This window comes from Leptonychotes weddellii, chromosome 8, assembly GCF_054177405.1.
Source record: "Leptonychotes weddellii isolate Sample4059 chromosome 8, ASM5417740v2, whole genome shotgun sequence".
In the NCBI taxonomy this organism is placed as follows: domain Eukaryota; kingdom Metazoa; phylum Chordata; class Mammalia; order Carnivora; family Phocidae; genus Leptonychotes; species Leptonychotes weddellii.
Genome location: NC_138376.1, coordinates 75,047,897 through 75,061,452, shown reverse-complemented (window position 1 = coordinate 75,061,452; position 13,556 = coordinate 75,047,897). Strand labels below are relative to the sequence as shown.

The following is a 13,556-nucleotide window of genomic DNA, read 5'->3' as shown; positions in this document are numbered from 1 at the left end:
CCAAGGAATGAGCCAATGGGAGCGTTCAGACTAAAGGAGAGCAGCCAATCACTGCCCTCACGTTCCTGGCTGCCCAGCACCGACACGACCAAACGCTCCTTCCGCTCCCCTGACGTGCAGTTCTAACCTGGAGCCCCGCGGCCACTCACCTCCTTCCCTCAGAGTCTAGACAGGAGATGAACTTTCCCCAGAGTAGAATGTTAAGGAATTGCAGCTCTTTCTGTGTGTTCCGCTCTCTGCTCGACTCAGGAGGAGAGACGTACTCGCGCTCACCTCCTCCGCAGGCTTCTGCTTAAACTCACCGCACGGACGTGCATTTCAAAAATTAGTGAACACAGACGAAACGCATTCTTCCTGTTCACTTAACCGCTATGAGGCGCTTGAACAGGTTGATGTCTGAGCTTAAAATGGAAAGATGACTTGATAAGGGGTCTGACGAAGTTTCTCTTTGGCAAAAGTGTGAAGGCCTTTATTTACTGAAGTTAGGGCTAATTTGTCGGGGCTAGAAGTGAGCCAAGGAGAGAACGAAATGCTAATGCTTACAAAAGGGCGTCAACCCTTGTCTCGTTGGTTGATGTCTTCAAAATGAAACCACAGAATTACTAAGGTTATTTTAATATTGTCTGAGAGCCTACAATGCATCAGGCTTTGTTCTAAGCAGTTTACCTGCATTAACTAATTCAATCCTCATAACCTCCCTATTGCTTATTTCAACCTGTTTAACAGATGAGGAAATTGAGGCAGTAGAGAGACTGGCCCAAAATACCACGTAAGTAAGTGGTAGAGGCAAGCCTAGAACCCGTGTCTGATTTATTTAGGTTAGCAAAACATTTTAATGTCCAAATTAACTAAGGCCCAAAGAACCTAGATACTTTTACTTCTAAAATACATAAATCCTGCTACCATTTTTTTAATCTCTTGGTACAAAATATTTAGTTAAAATCTTAGAAACTTCCAGTGGCTTTAGCATCACCCTCAAAGTTAGTTCATCTTTTTAATAAATTGTGCTTGATCCTTGAGAAGGATCAAGGATTGGAGTCTGGGAATGGGAGGCAAAGGGACTGGAGACGAAAAGAAGTCATCTGAGAAACACTAATTCAACTGAGCCATTTAAATAAGTAGTGTTAATGTTACTGATTGTACATCACTGATTTAACTTCACCGTTAAAATAATCACATTCATTATATATGATAGTGTGCACATCCATGAACAAATATACAGGTTAATCGAGGCAACCTATGGAGAACTACAAATGGCCTGCTATTAAGAACCTTTTAAATCTACATTCAACTTTCATTTTTTATACTGAAATTTATTTTAATAACCTCGTCAATATCAATTTACAAAGGGGAAAAGAAGGCTAGGGGGTTGTTGTTTTATTAAATCTTTATCAATTTTAAATATATTTCCTTTGACCAAACTTTTTAATTTATTTCTTTAAAACAGTAAGAGTTGTAAGACTTAATAGTGAGCTAGGTAATGAAAGAAGGAAACAAGACTTTTACAGTGGATAAAACTTTTCACGTTTTAAATCTGGGCAGACTTTCTCACTTTCCCTGAGGACTTACACAGTCTGATTGCAGGAAAGTTTTCCAATATTTATAAGGTTGGATTTTGTTTCAAGCAACAATTGCTTTGAAGGGCGGACTATGATACTATATAGGCAATGAGAAGTAAGTCCTGGGTGCTTAGAGCAAGCTGAACAGGAAGATGCTTGGGCTCACTTCCAGTTCTGTGTGTCAGGGCATCACAGAACCTAGTGGGCCAAGCCCATGGTCATCTTCTGCAGGGAGGAAAGAATTGCAAATAGCACGACGATTTGGCATAGAGTAGGCCCTCAATAAATGGTTTCACTGTCACCCATATATACATGTTAATACACACACACACACAAACACACACACACACACACATATATATATATATTTGGGCTTTCTTTCACAAAGCAAAACATTTTCTGGTCAGCTGATGCTAAAAACCTAAAATTGCCTCCATAAGTTTTCTCATAGGAAAAAGTCTTTTTGATGATCAGCCCCTATAGAAGTCAGGTGTCCTCTCCCTCCCTCCACCCATGCCTCTTGCTGTGATGGGTTAGAAAAAGTCCCTGCAGCCACCCAGTGACTGAGGCCGTGTTCCCAACTGGGAGACAGCAGGGTGGAGACTGCTGCAGTACTCAGGACTCAGAAAATAAAAGTCATTTTTAACTGAGTTAAATCATCAGGATCATATCCAGACCCTTTGGTGGCCTACAAGAATCTTCCCACCAAAAGGGCTATTCATAGAGTTTATAAATATATATGTATGGATAGAATAAAAACTTGGAATAGAAAAAAAAAAAAGAATCTTCCCACCAACCTCTGGGACAAGCACTACAGACCTGGGCTCTTAGGGTACCTGACCTTAGTGGAGGGGATAGCTAATCCTCTACTTCTAGGTAACTTCAGTGAAATCCTCCCCCAAATATGGGGTTGGGGGGGTGGCATAGGAAGGGGAGAGGGTGCTTTCCAATTTTAGCCCACAGAAATATATCCTTTATGAGTCTTCCATTAGCTAGCATTAATTTTTTATATCCATAAAAAAAGTCATTGTTTCTAACTTTGTCCTTCTCATTATGGGCCTCCCAGTGACCTTGAAGTGTATATTTTCTCGTCCGTAAAATCGGACATTTACCAAAACCACAAGATCATTGGAAAGAGTGCATGGAGAAAAGAAAGTTGCACAGACCAGTAGATCAGTACCTCCTTTAGCATTTGTTGAATGAATACTAAAGTGTATGAATCATAAAAAGCACTGCACAAGTTTCCCTTGTTTGCTTCCCAAGGAAAATCCTCCTGTCAAAGTGGTACATAACAAGAAATAGTGATTCTACAGTTCTATAATTCTTTTTATGAGGAATATGCATTTTTTTTCTTGAAGGTCATCAGTTCTTTCCTAAACATGAAAACTCTTAGCATAATTAACAATTGTTTCAGAAAACAATTGCTTTGCCTGCTATCTGGGAGCCCGTGAATTGCACATATTGAAAATGGTATATTTCCCTATTAAAACACTACTTAACATTTATTTTATGAATAATCAAAGTTTTCAAATGTCCTAGGATTCATTTTATTATGGAGTCTCCTCATAAATTGTTTTCAAATTAAACTCTTTCTTTTTTTTTTTTTTTTAAGATTTTATTTATTTATTTGACAGAGAGAGAGATAGTGAGAGCAGGAACACAAGCAGGGGGAGTGGGAGAGCGAGAAGCAGGCCTCCTGCCGAGCAGGGAGCCCGATGCGGGACTCGATCCCAGGACCCTGGGACCATGACCCGAGCCAAAGGCAGACGCCTAACGACTGAGCCACCCAGGCGCACCTAAACTCTTTCTTTAAAGGCTCTACTGAAATCGCTAAGTGAAGAAACTCATTTTTATTTTTATTTTTATTAAAGATTGCACAAACTGGAACCAAGACCAAAATACTGAATCAACTGTACATCATCCATTGTAAAACAACATACATCACATTTGTACTCTACCAAATAAGACATTTTCCTTAAAATTATATATTGCGTGCTTTTAGATTCATGCTTTAGATATTTTACATTTGTCATTACTCTCTTATAAATAATTGCAACTTGACCAATTCGTACACCTGCTACCACTATATAGCCAATGCGGGAAGGCGTGGTCTTTGACCCGAGAACAGATGAAATGGAAACAAATGTATGGATGTCACATCTACCGAACTGTGACTACTGTTTTGCCTATTTCGTGAAATGCTAATGTAAAACACACACACAAAAAAAAAACATCGTTTCAAAAGGCACAATTTCCTCCACAAAAAAGAACAATTTAAAAATACATGGCAGTTAAAATCGGCTCCCTCAAGGGAGCTGTGAAGTTCACATTAATGCAGTCTTAAACCTTGAGAGTGGACCTCCTGGGCGTTTCGTGGGAGGGCCTATCCGCGGAGTCCAAGGGCCTAGGACGCGCCGGGACCGGCCACCCTGGGGCTGCGCAGAAGACCCGGTTTCTTTGAGCCACTTCTAAATCTTTGCTCCGAGTTTAAGCAGCGGACCTGGGACCTCTCACTCTTCCAAATCTGGCGCCCGACCAAAATACAAACGGTTTTGTCAACCGGATCCTTCTCATCTCGGGGAGCTTCTCTTCTCCCAAAACAGAACCACCTCCACCTTCTTCTCTCTGTCCACGCCCCCCAAGCCCACCCTCTCCCGGGACGACTCGTTACGAGTCGCACTCGCCACCGCCTCCAGCCTCCGGGTCGCTCTGGTCGTCCGTGAAGCAGACGTCCACATCGCTGTCGTTGTCGCTCTTGGGCTCCCCAGGCTCCGGGAGGAAGTCAGGCTCTGCGCCTGGGCCCTCGCCCGACCTGGCGAGCAGGTTTTGTCCGGGGTGGCGGGACTTGACGTGGCGTTCCAGGTCCCGGCGGCGCACCAGCACCTTGCCGCAGAACTCGCAGCGGTAGGGGGTGTTGCCCTCGGCATGCAGCCGGATGTGCTTGTTCAGATTGCTGGGGTCGCCGAAAGGCCGCAGGCACACTTTGCACTTGAGCGGCTTGTATCCCGTGTGCGTCCGCATGTGAATCTTGAGCCCGTACTTGCGCGAGTACAGCTTGCCGCAGTAGAGACACAGGTGGCCGGTCTTGGGCTTGCCGGTGCCGCCACCTCCGCTGCCGCCACCCCCAGGGCCACCCGCTGCCACGACGGCCGGTGGCAGCGTCCCTGCGTCCAGGCGGCCGCGGCTTTTCCCGGCCGCCATCTCCGACAGCTGCTGCGTGTGCATAGCGATCTCTCGGTCGATGCTAGCCAAGGAGCCCAGCTCCGCAGGGCTTAGAGCGGCCGCTGCCGCCGCCGCCGCCGCCGCCGCAGGCCCGCTGAAGTAGGAGATGGACTCTGGATACTTGAGCAGCCCGCCGAAGTGCAGTTTGAGCGGGTAATAAGCGGCGGCGGCTGGTGAGCCGTAGAGTAGCTCCCCGTTGTAGACGGTAAAAGCCGGCATGACTGCAGGCAGGTGGCTGCATTCGCCACCGGGGTAGGCTTTGAGCCCGCCCGCGTCGAGGGCCGGCAGCGCGCAGCGCTCGACGGGCAGCCCGGTCGCAGAGGGCAGCTGGGCGAAACGCGCTCCCTGCAGCGCAGCCGCGGCGGGGTGGGCGCGCTCCACCTGCTTGAAGGCTGACGCCTCTTCCGGGGGGCCAGGGAGCAGAGGGAAGCCGCGCAGGCCCCCGGAGCAGGGTAGGCCAGGCGGAGGAGGCGGCGGCGGCGGCTCCTCCGCGAGCAGGCATTTGGAGTGGTGATGGTGGTGGTGCGCGTGGTGGTGATGGTGGTGGCCCGTGCTGCCCGCTGCGGGGTTCTCCCCGCTTCCCGGGCGCCCGCCCGCCCGACCCCCGCCCAGCAGCCTGCCTAAGGCCAGGCCGGACCCCGGTTTGCCGCCGCCCTCCTCCCGGTAGGGGTCGCCGTGTGCGGCCGCGGCCGCCCTGGCCAAGCCCGCAGGCTTGAAAGCCGAGCGCACTCCGGGGTAGAAGGCCAGGCCGCCGCCCCCCGCTGGGGAGCCGCCCACGATGCCGAGGAAGTGGCCGTGTCCCCGGGCGGCCCCGCTCATGTCTAGGGCGCGGTCCGGCTGCTCCTTGCCCTTCTTGGACTGCCCCCACTTGGCCCGGGGCGGCGATGCGGCGGAGCGCGCAGAGGAGGCCTCGCGCTTAATGCTCTCCCGCGCTCCGCAGGCCTGGAGGGGCGGCGGGGCCTGCGGGTGGGACCGCAGAGTGCCAGCGGGGGCGGCCGCGGCAAAGTCAAGCGCCGGGGGTTTCGGAGAGAAGTGAAGGCCATCCGCGGCCGGGGCAGCGCCTTGGCGAGCCCCGTGCTCGTGGTGCAGGTAGGCTCGGCCCCCGCCGCTGCTGAGCACGCAGTGGAAACGTAGGTGGGCCTTAAGGCTGTTGGGGTATCTAAACGTCCTCCAGCAGTACCAGCAAATGTAGCGCTCCTCCCCTGGGCGACAAAAAGTAAGAAAGCGACCCCGTGAGAGGCGAAAAAGCAAGAGAGAAAGAAAGCGCACCCAAGGCAAAGCCCAGATTTTGATAGCGGTATGAGGAGGAACAGTACTCTTGGGTCCAGCGAATAAGTGAGTTAGTTCGGTAGCCCCACTGCAGCAAGGACCCTGAGAAGCCCCAAATGGCCAACTTTGTCACCATATCCATCCCTTGGGATTACTCAGAGGCCAAAGGGGTGACCTGTGCCTTTCCAACGAAGACTTCCTCCGCGCCATCCGAGCAAATCTTCGTTGGGAGGGCAGCGCTCAGGCAGACTGGCCGGGGAAGAGACCAGAACAGAGAGCAGCTGTTGCTTTAAATCAAGTGTTGAGGCTGTGCTGTGCCCGGGCCCATCTGTTGGCGTTTGCAGAATAGGTGGCGTATGTCAAGGAGTTTGGATAAACTGAACAAAGACCAATCTAATGGTCGTGAGTGCCTCATTACCAGGCGAGACAATATCTTGTATGTATGGGCCATATGTAATCATTCCTTTTCACAGAACAATGCCTTTTATGTCCACTACCCACCCTTCCCACCCCCTCCCAGCCTTAAACATTTTGCCTGAGGTTCTCCTGGAGCGTGACCAACTGAAGGACCACATAGGGACTATGATCTGCTATTCTTCAAAATTATTTGTATCTTTATTTCCTCTTTAACCCCATTTAATTTGATGAGAGGAAAGAAAAAAACCTATGTCCTGATATTCTAAAAACTGAAGGATGATGTTGTGTTATCTTGTCAGTTGTTCTACCTGGAGTAATTAATTAACTCCTAGATAGCTACACGAATCCAGGCTTAATATAATAAAGTCCTTGGGAAAGATAGTTTATTTTTATGAAATACATGAATATATAGAGATATATGGAGATACTCAGCTTTTAATAAGTGTACAATTCTCTACCAGGAACTGTATACATGTTTTTGGTGTCAAGTCTTTTTCGTATTTAATATTATTGACATTAGTTTTTGTGTTTTTTTTAATTTTGCCAGGGTCTGGGAACACAATCAAGAGACACATGTATGAAACAGATTTTGATCACATGGTGGAAGTTAATTTTCACTTAAAAAGGTCTTGTTATATCTGGTCACAGAACAGTGATCTTGCAGTGTGTTTCTTTTTTAATGTTACGGTTGATTGATAATACTGAAGGATGTCTGTGAGAAAGAAGTTAGTTAAGTACCCCCAAATAGGTCTGTCTTATTAAATTTAGTGGAAAAGTTAAATTCCCTCCCCCCTTGTACACAAGCAGCTCAAACTTCTGAAACATCACTACAAAAACAACTGAAATAAATTCCAGATCTTCTTCCCTTCATGTATTTTACTTTTGGCTTTGCATAAAGCAAGTAGTCCCCCTAGATAACTAAGATGGAAGTTCAAGTAAGGTTCTGTTTATTTCAGGTGAAGCCAAGGTAGAGAAGAAAGCAAAAAGGGGTTGGGGAAGAGGATTTGCCTCTGAGAACCTACCCTAATTGTTTATGGAAGACTTAGATAAAGTCATTTCAATATTTCTGTTACCTTGTTAAAAAAAAAAAAAAGAGATTTCCTGGGTTCTCTTAGTGGGTATATTGATTTAATATCTTAAATAACCTCCCTTCTCTGAACCTTCCTCTCATTACCCCCTTTTTAAAGGAGTTTTCAGAGGCTGCCCCAGAATGACTCTAGTCAATTGCAAAGCCAAGTAAGCTTTATCCCTAAAACAAAAGGTCCGTACTTTCCTTAAGCTCATCATGGAATTTAAATCCACTGGAGTTAGTCAATATTGGAAGAATAGCGGCCATCCCTACTTCTTTCTCTTTTCAAGAGTTAAGCAAATGTGTTCTCTGTTTCAATATGCTCCTTTTTCAGTTTATCCTAACCAACTGACATGTTCTCTGGACTCTGAAATCCAGGCTATGCTACACACTTCATAAGTGACTTTGCCTCCTCTCCTTGGTGTAACCTTGAGGTTGCCAAGATTTCAAGCATATCAAAGGTGGGGAAGTCAGTGTTCAAAATAGCCCATACATTCCCAAAAGGAAAATGGTGTCTATTCTGACATCTGTTTATAAGCTCAGTTGGCTGAAATGAAAACACAAGGGCCACCACTCAAACAAGTTACTTTTGTACTATTTGAGAGTGCCTAAGGAGGGGTGTTCTGTGTAAAAATGTCTGGCCGCTAAAGGTCAGCAGCTGTTAGAATTGTCCTGTAGTGGCGGATCTGAGAGTTCTCCACTACGGGGCTTTTATCATGTTTCTCTTTCACTGGAGGAAGTTGACAAGAGAATTTAATATAGTGTGATACAAGGAACAAACTACTTTAGGATAATGTTTTATGAATACTGTACATACAAATCTACCCACAAGATAGTGATACTTTGAAGTGAAGTGATTCATCGTTCTGAATAAACTTCATTCTGTCTTATTCATGAAGTGTTTCTTAATGCTTACATTTGTATTAATTTATTTAACCCTATTTCTAAAAGGATGAGACTTGAGCAGGCAATTCAGGAGGAGAACATGTTAAAATATTTCACAGCATTCATTGTGTTCACTTTAACTGTGTCTTTAGGAGAAATTGCAAACTAAAACAATTGTCAAGGAAAAAGTTCTTGGAAGCTTTATGAATTAAAAGGGAGGTCTCAAGATCTTAACTATTTTAGCACCTCCCAGCTTTCTTTCACAGAAAATGTTCTTCAGTGTTCTAGGGAAGGTTTGAAAATGTTCTTCTCTTTAGTTACTGCCCCTTAATTTGCATAAATCCACTCTTGGCTTTGGAAGGGATCAAATAAATCTGAGAAGAAACTGGGATACATCCCAGATTCAATTTAAGTAGGGAGGGGGAAATGAATAAATACCATTTAAATGGAAGGGCCTCACTACCTGCCAACTGACCAGCTGTAAGTACCGTAATGCTTCTAAAATGCGGTAGAAATACATTACTCTCCTTCAAACCAGTGAAGAGAAGCCCCTCCATCTTCTAAAACATTCCAGGTTTGAAGTATGCTTTTCGGAGCTCATGATATGAAACAGATTTTGATCACATGGTGGAAGTTAATTTTCACTTAAAAAGGTCTTGTTATATCTGGTCACAGAACAGTGATCTGTTAAGGCGTCTTTATTGATTCTTAATTGAGTCAATAATTGTCTCTGGGTATGTAATAGGAAAAGACCCCCATGAAATTCATAAAGAATTTTTTGGGGGCGCCTGGGTGGCTCAGTACGTTAAGCCCCAGTCTCTTGGTTTGGGCTCAGGTCAAGATCTCAAGGTGGTGAGATGGAGCCCCATGTGGGGCTCCACATTCAGCGGGGCGTCTGGTTGAGATTCTCTCTCTCCTCTCCCCCTGCCCCTCCCCCCACTTTCCCTCTCTCTCAATAAATAGATCTTTTATTTAAAAAAATGGTTTTTTTCCCCCTGCCATCACAAGGCAGGTTATTGTCGCTGTTATCCTTCACTGTTGATTTTAAGGAGGTAGTGGTGACATCGCCTCTGTGCCTACACAGACAGGGAGGGTGAATTCAGTTTTACACAGCTCGAGAGAAAGGCCCTGTCGCGTCCAAAGACCGGAGAAGGGCTGGACTCTCACCCACCCGCGCTGGCCGGGAGGCCCTCTCGGACGCGGTACCTTTCTCGTCGTGCGTCGGAGTTGCGATCGTGGGGATGTCGAACCACTGAGCTAAGGAGTTGGAATACCACACCGTCAGCTCCTCCCCTGGCTGGACATCTCGCAGCGCTCGGTAGAAAATCTGGGACACAAGGAACAGGACAGCTTGCTGTCATTTCCTGGGTAATCGGTCTAAAAACAACTAAAAGGAAAGGTTGGAATGCTCGTTCTGATGCTGTGTGACCCTGGAAAATCTATTGGATCTCTCTGAACCTCATTTCCCTCATTCTTCAAATGGGGAAAATAATAGTATCTACTTTACAGGGTTTGGGGGATGTTTAAATGAGACCTCCAGCTAAAGCGCTTTGCTCTTGATATTGGTGGCCACCTCAGTAACGGTTAGGTAGGTAGAATTGGCAGTGGGGGGAGGCCCACAGTACCTGTCCTCCGGGTAAGTCTGCAATAGCTTCGAGAGTCTGTTCCTGGGGGTTCCTGGCTGCCCGGATTAACCCTATCCATTCCAGAGGAGAGCCCCCCGACTCGTCCACCAGCTCCCCTCTCACCATGCGCACCTGCAACACAAGCAGTGGTCGTTCTTCCCCGCGCCACGGCCAGGCCCACAACCCAGAGGAAAAGTTTATCCAACACCCCACCCGACTCAGGAAAATGGTTGTGTTCACTTTGGCCAGACCGCTGTGGGCTGCTGGGAGGAAGGTAATTCCTAGGACCCTTGCTTGAGGGAGGGAGAAGAGGTTGGCTGGTATAACAGTTCCGCCTCTCGCCCCACCTTGGCAATACCAAGGGCGAGAGCATCCTCCACGAGCGATTGCGGGCATCTGGTACCTAGACGTTCCCCATCCCCACCCCCACCCCAGTTCTCGCTCCTGCGGTCCTGAGAGCAGCCGGAATACTAGGGGAGAGACGTTTCGAAGTCAGCCCCAGAACCCAGAGTTTCCTCCACCTCCCTCTCGTGTCTCGCGAAACTCGCTGCACAGCACCAAGGTGCGGAGGTGCAGGCAAGCCCGGCAGTGAAAGTGTGTGAACAAAGCGGCCGCAGGACTGCCGGCCATTTAAAAGCAATTAAAGCGCGTTTAAAGAAGAAGGCTCTAGACCGCGGGATGGGGGTGGGGGGGTGGGGAGGATGATTACGTGAGGAGCCAGATGCGGGTCCCACTGGCTGGCGCCTGAGCAATTTCTTACAAGAAAGCTCTCGGCAGCGACTAGGCAAAGCTCAGGTCCTCCCTCCGCCGCCCCCACCGGACTCCTGCCTTCTTTTCCCGGTCGCTGTGATTCGACCTTTGCCGGCTGGGACGCCTCAGAGCGGGCGGGGGCCTTTAAAACCCCGCTGCGGTCAGTGGTCTGTCCGCTGTTCCGGGAGTCAGAGCTGGCGGGCTGGCCCCGACGCCTCCCAATTGCGACCCTGGACTCTCAGAGCCAGGCTGCAGGAGCGCGGACCCGGTGCCCCACGCGGGTGGGCGCTCCTCGCCCTCGAAGCCCCAATCGGAGCCACCACCTGGCTCACCCTCTCTCCATTTACCCCAACCCTCCAGCAGACATCCGCGGGGGGCGGGGTGGGGGGGACCGGGGAGGGGGTTATCTAGGAACTGAGGGTTTCCCAAGGATTGTTTTTTCCCCAACACATGAAATTAAATTAAGGTAAATGTAAGCCGTAAATTAGCGCGTTACAGGGAAGAAGGTAAGAAAAGTCTTCAACGCCCTGCGCGTTGTGTAAGAGAGAAAAGGCGCGTTGGCAGAGAGGCCGGGGCCCGCCACGCCTCTGCGAACGAAACCCCAGAGCTCCAGGGAAACCGCGGGTTCCGAGTGGTCCCGGCGAGTAAAGAGTCCCATGCACCCCACCCGGGGGCTGTCCCCTCTGAGCCGCGTCCTTTCCCCTCAGCTCGGCCCCCGTCCAGCTCTCCCTTAATGCGACTTGTGGGGAATTACCGGAGTACCCCCCGGCCACCTGGCAGAATTGGCAGGTAACGACTCAATCACCCCTTTCCTCCACTTGCCCTATCTACCCCTGCCAGGGCCAGGGCAAAGGGAGGCGAAAGGCTGGAGGCGGAGGTCGGAATGGCTAATACCTTTTTCTTGGGCCCGGGTTCCCTGCGGTCTGACAGGTACTTGCCCAGCTTGAAGGTTCCGGGCACCGGCCCGAGGCGCAGGCCGGCCGGGATGCAGCAGTCGGCACTCACGCTGGTGGCCGGAGCGCGGGCTGTTGCGTGCATTGCTGCCGCCGCGGCCAGGCAGGCGCTCGGGTGCGCCGGGTCCTCCGCAGGGCGCGAGTGACAGAGCCCGAGCCGCGCGCGAGCCAGGGAGCCGCACCCCGACGTGCGTCCTCCGCCCGCGGAGTGACGCGGGCGGACATGCACTGCGCCTTTTCAATCGGGTCCGGCGCCTTTTGGCACCGCGAGCGCAAGGGCGCGGAGTTTGGTGAGAGAGTTGCTCTGCGGAGCAGCTGCAGAGTCCCACCCGAGAGGGTCACATGGAGTGGTTCCCTCAGCCCTCTGCATAATCGAGGCCTCTGAATGGCTGGCGCACAATGGTCCAGGCGACCTTCCCATTCCTAAAAATCCAATTTGTCAAGGGCGAAGAAAAGGCGCTGGTGAATCAAAGGTCCGGCGGGACCATTAATCCTCAGCATGGGGTATTGTCCTCGAGACAGTTACGATATTTTAAGTGACAAATCCACTGTATAATTTCTCCATAAATTTTACTTCCTTTTATTGTTCGCCGACAAACCAGTTTTGGGAAATAAGTGACTACTTTAAGTCTACTTGGCTGATTCCTTTGAGCCTTGGTCTACTTCAAAGATTTTTAATTCTCTCCCCTTGGCTTTATTGTAAAGGAGATTAAACAAAGAGATGGGGACTGTTTGGAGGACTTGTTAACTTCTATTGATTTCTGGCGTGTGCCATACAGAAATTAGGCAGGTACTTGATGGGAAAACACCAGAAAATACCTACACTTTTTAAATAACGACCATATTACCATTTCAGGGGATTAGGTCCAGGCCAGTTGTCTATTTAGAACCGCTTTTTCGGTCCTTCTGTCCAGTTTCGCCCCGAAATATGAAGCGTCCGGACTAGTTTTGGTAGACGTGGTCCGTTGTGCACCCCTGCTCTCGGGTGCGCCCCGGACCCGCACCTTCTCTGGGAATGGGAAGCGGCCTCGGGGCCGCGGCTTTGCCGGCGAACCTGCGCCCTGTTCTTAGCAGAGGGTTGAAGAGGGGTGCTGCTGATTGGGTCTTTTTTTATCAAGTCTCCCTCACTTGCCAACCGACCGACTCAAGCCCTGGTTTGCTTTTACGTTTTAAACCGAGAGGAAATCCTTGGAGCTAACTTTAAAGGCGGACTCTATCAAAGGTTACGGAAAAGAGGGTGAGGTGGGCATTAGCAACCCATACTTTCAGCCCAGTTCATGAACTATGAGAATGCGCGTACTTCGGAGTTTAAACCAGAGTGCTGCTCGTTTTCTTTTAAGGAAGACTCCGATTTGCGCGGAGACATTTCTTTTCATAAGATAGCTGAGTACTTGAGTTCATCAGATATTTGTGACAGTTCTGCCTGCCCCTGCCACGCTATTCATCGTGGGCGCCGCTCCCCAAATCCTGTGGACCAGGATGCGGGCCCGACGCGGTATTCCGGGAGAGGCCTGAGAGGCTGTGGGTTTCTGGCCTGTTTTGGAGGCCCAAAGACTGTACACTTGGGCGGAGGACTCCCAGCAGCCACTACACCGAATTCTCCACCGGACTCTGCCGCCGGAAGGTGTAGTTCTTAGGTCACGGGCAGAGGTGAATGTGATTAACAACAGTGGCCGGACGCAAGGTGGCGACACCTGTAACTCAGCAATTGGTCCCACGAGGCCCTCAAAGAAGCTCCGTAGCGCCCGTCGATGGAGACCTGCGTTCGCCCTACTGGACACTGTCAGGAGACGCGGGGTCATTTAGT

General features: G+C 49.4%; 1 protein-coding gene across 1 annotated transcript; it reads right to left on the bottom strand.

The window, feature by feature from the left end:
- Positions 1–4,177: 4,177 nt before the first annotated feature.
- PRDM13 (PR/SET domain 13) lies at positions 4,178–11,834 on the bottom strand. Its single transcript, XM_006730227.2, has 4 exons — positions 11,691–11,834; positions 10,047–10,178; positions 9,628–9,748; positions 4,178–5,983 (listed from the first exon to the last, which is right to left on the bottom strand). Exons 1-4 carry the CDS (start codon positions 11,832–11,834, stop codon positions 4,227–4,229), a joined length of 2,154 nt encoding a protein of 717 aa, XP_006730290.2. The 3' UTR covers positions 4,178–4,226.
- Positions 11,835–13,556: the final 1,722 nt, after the last annotated feature.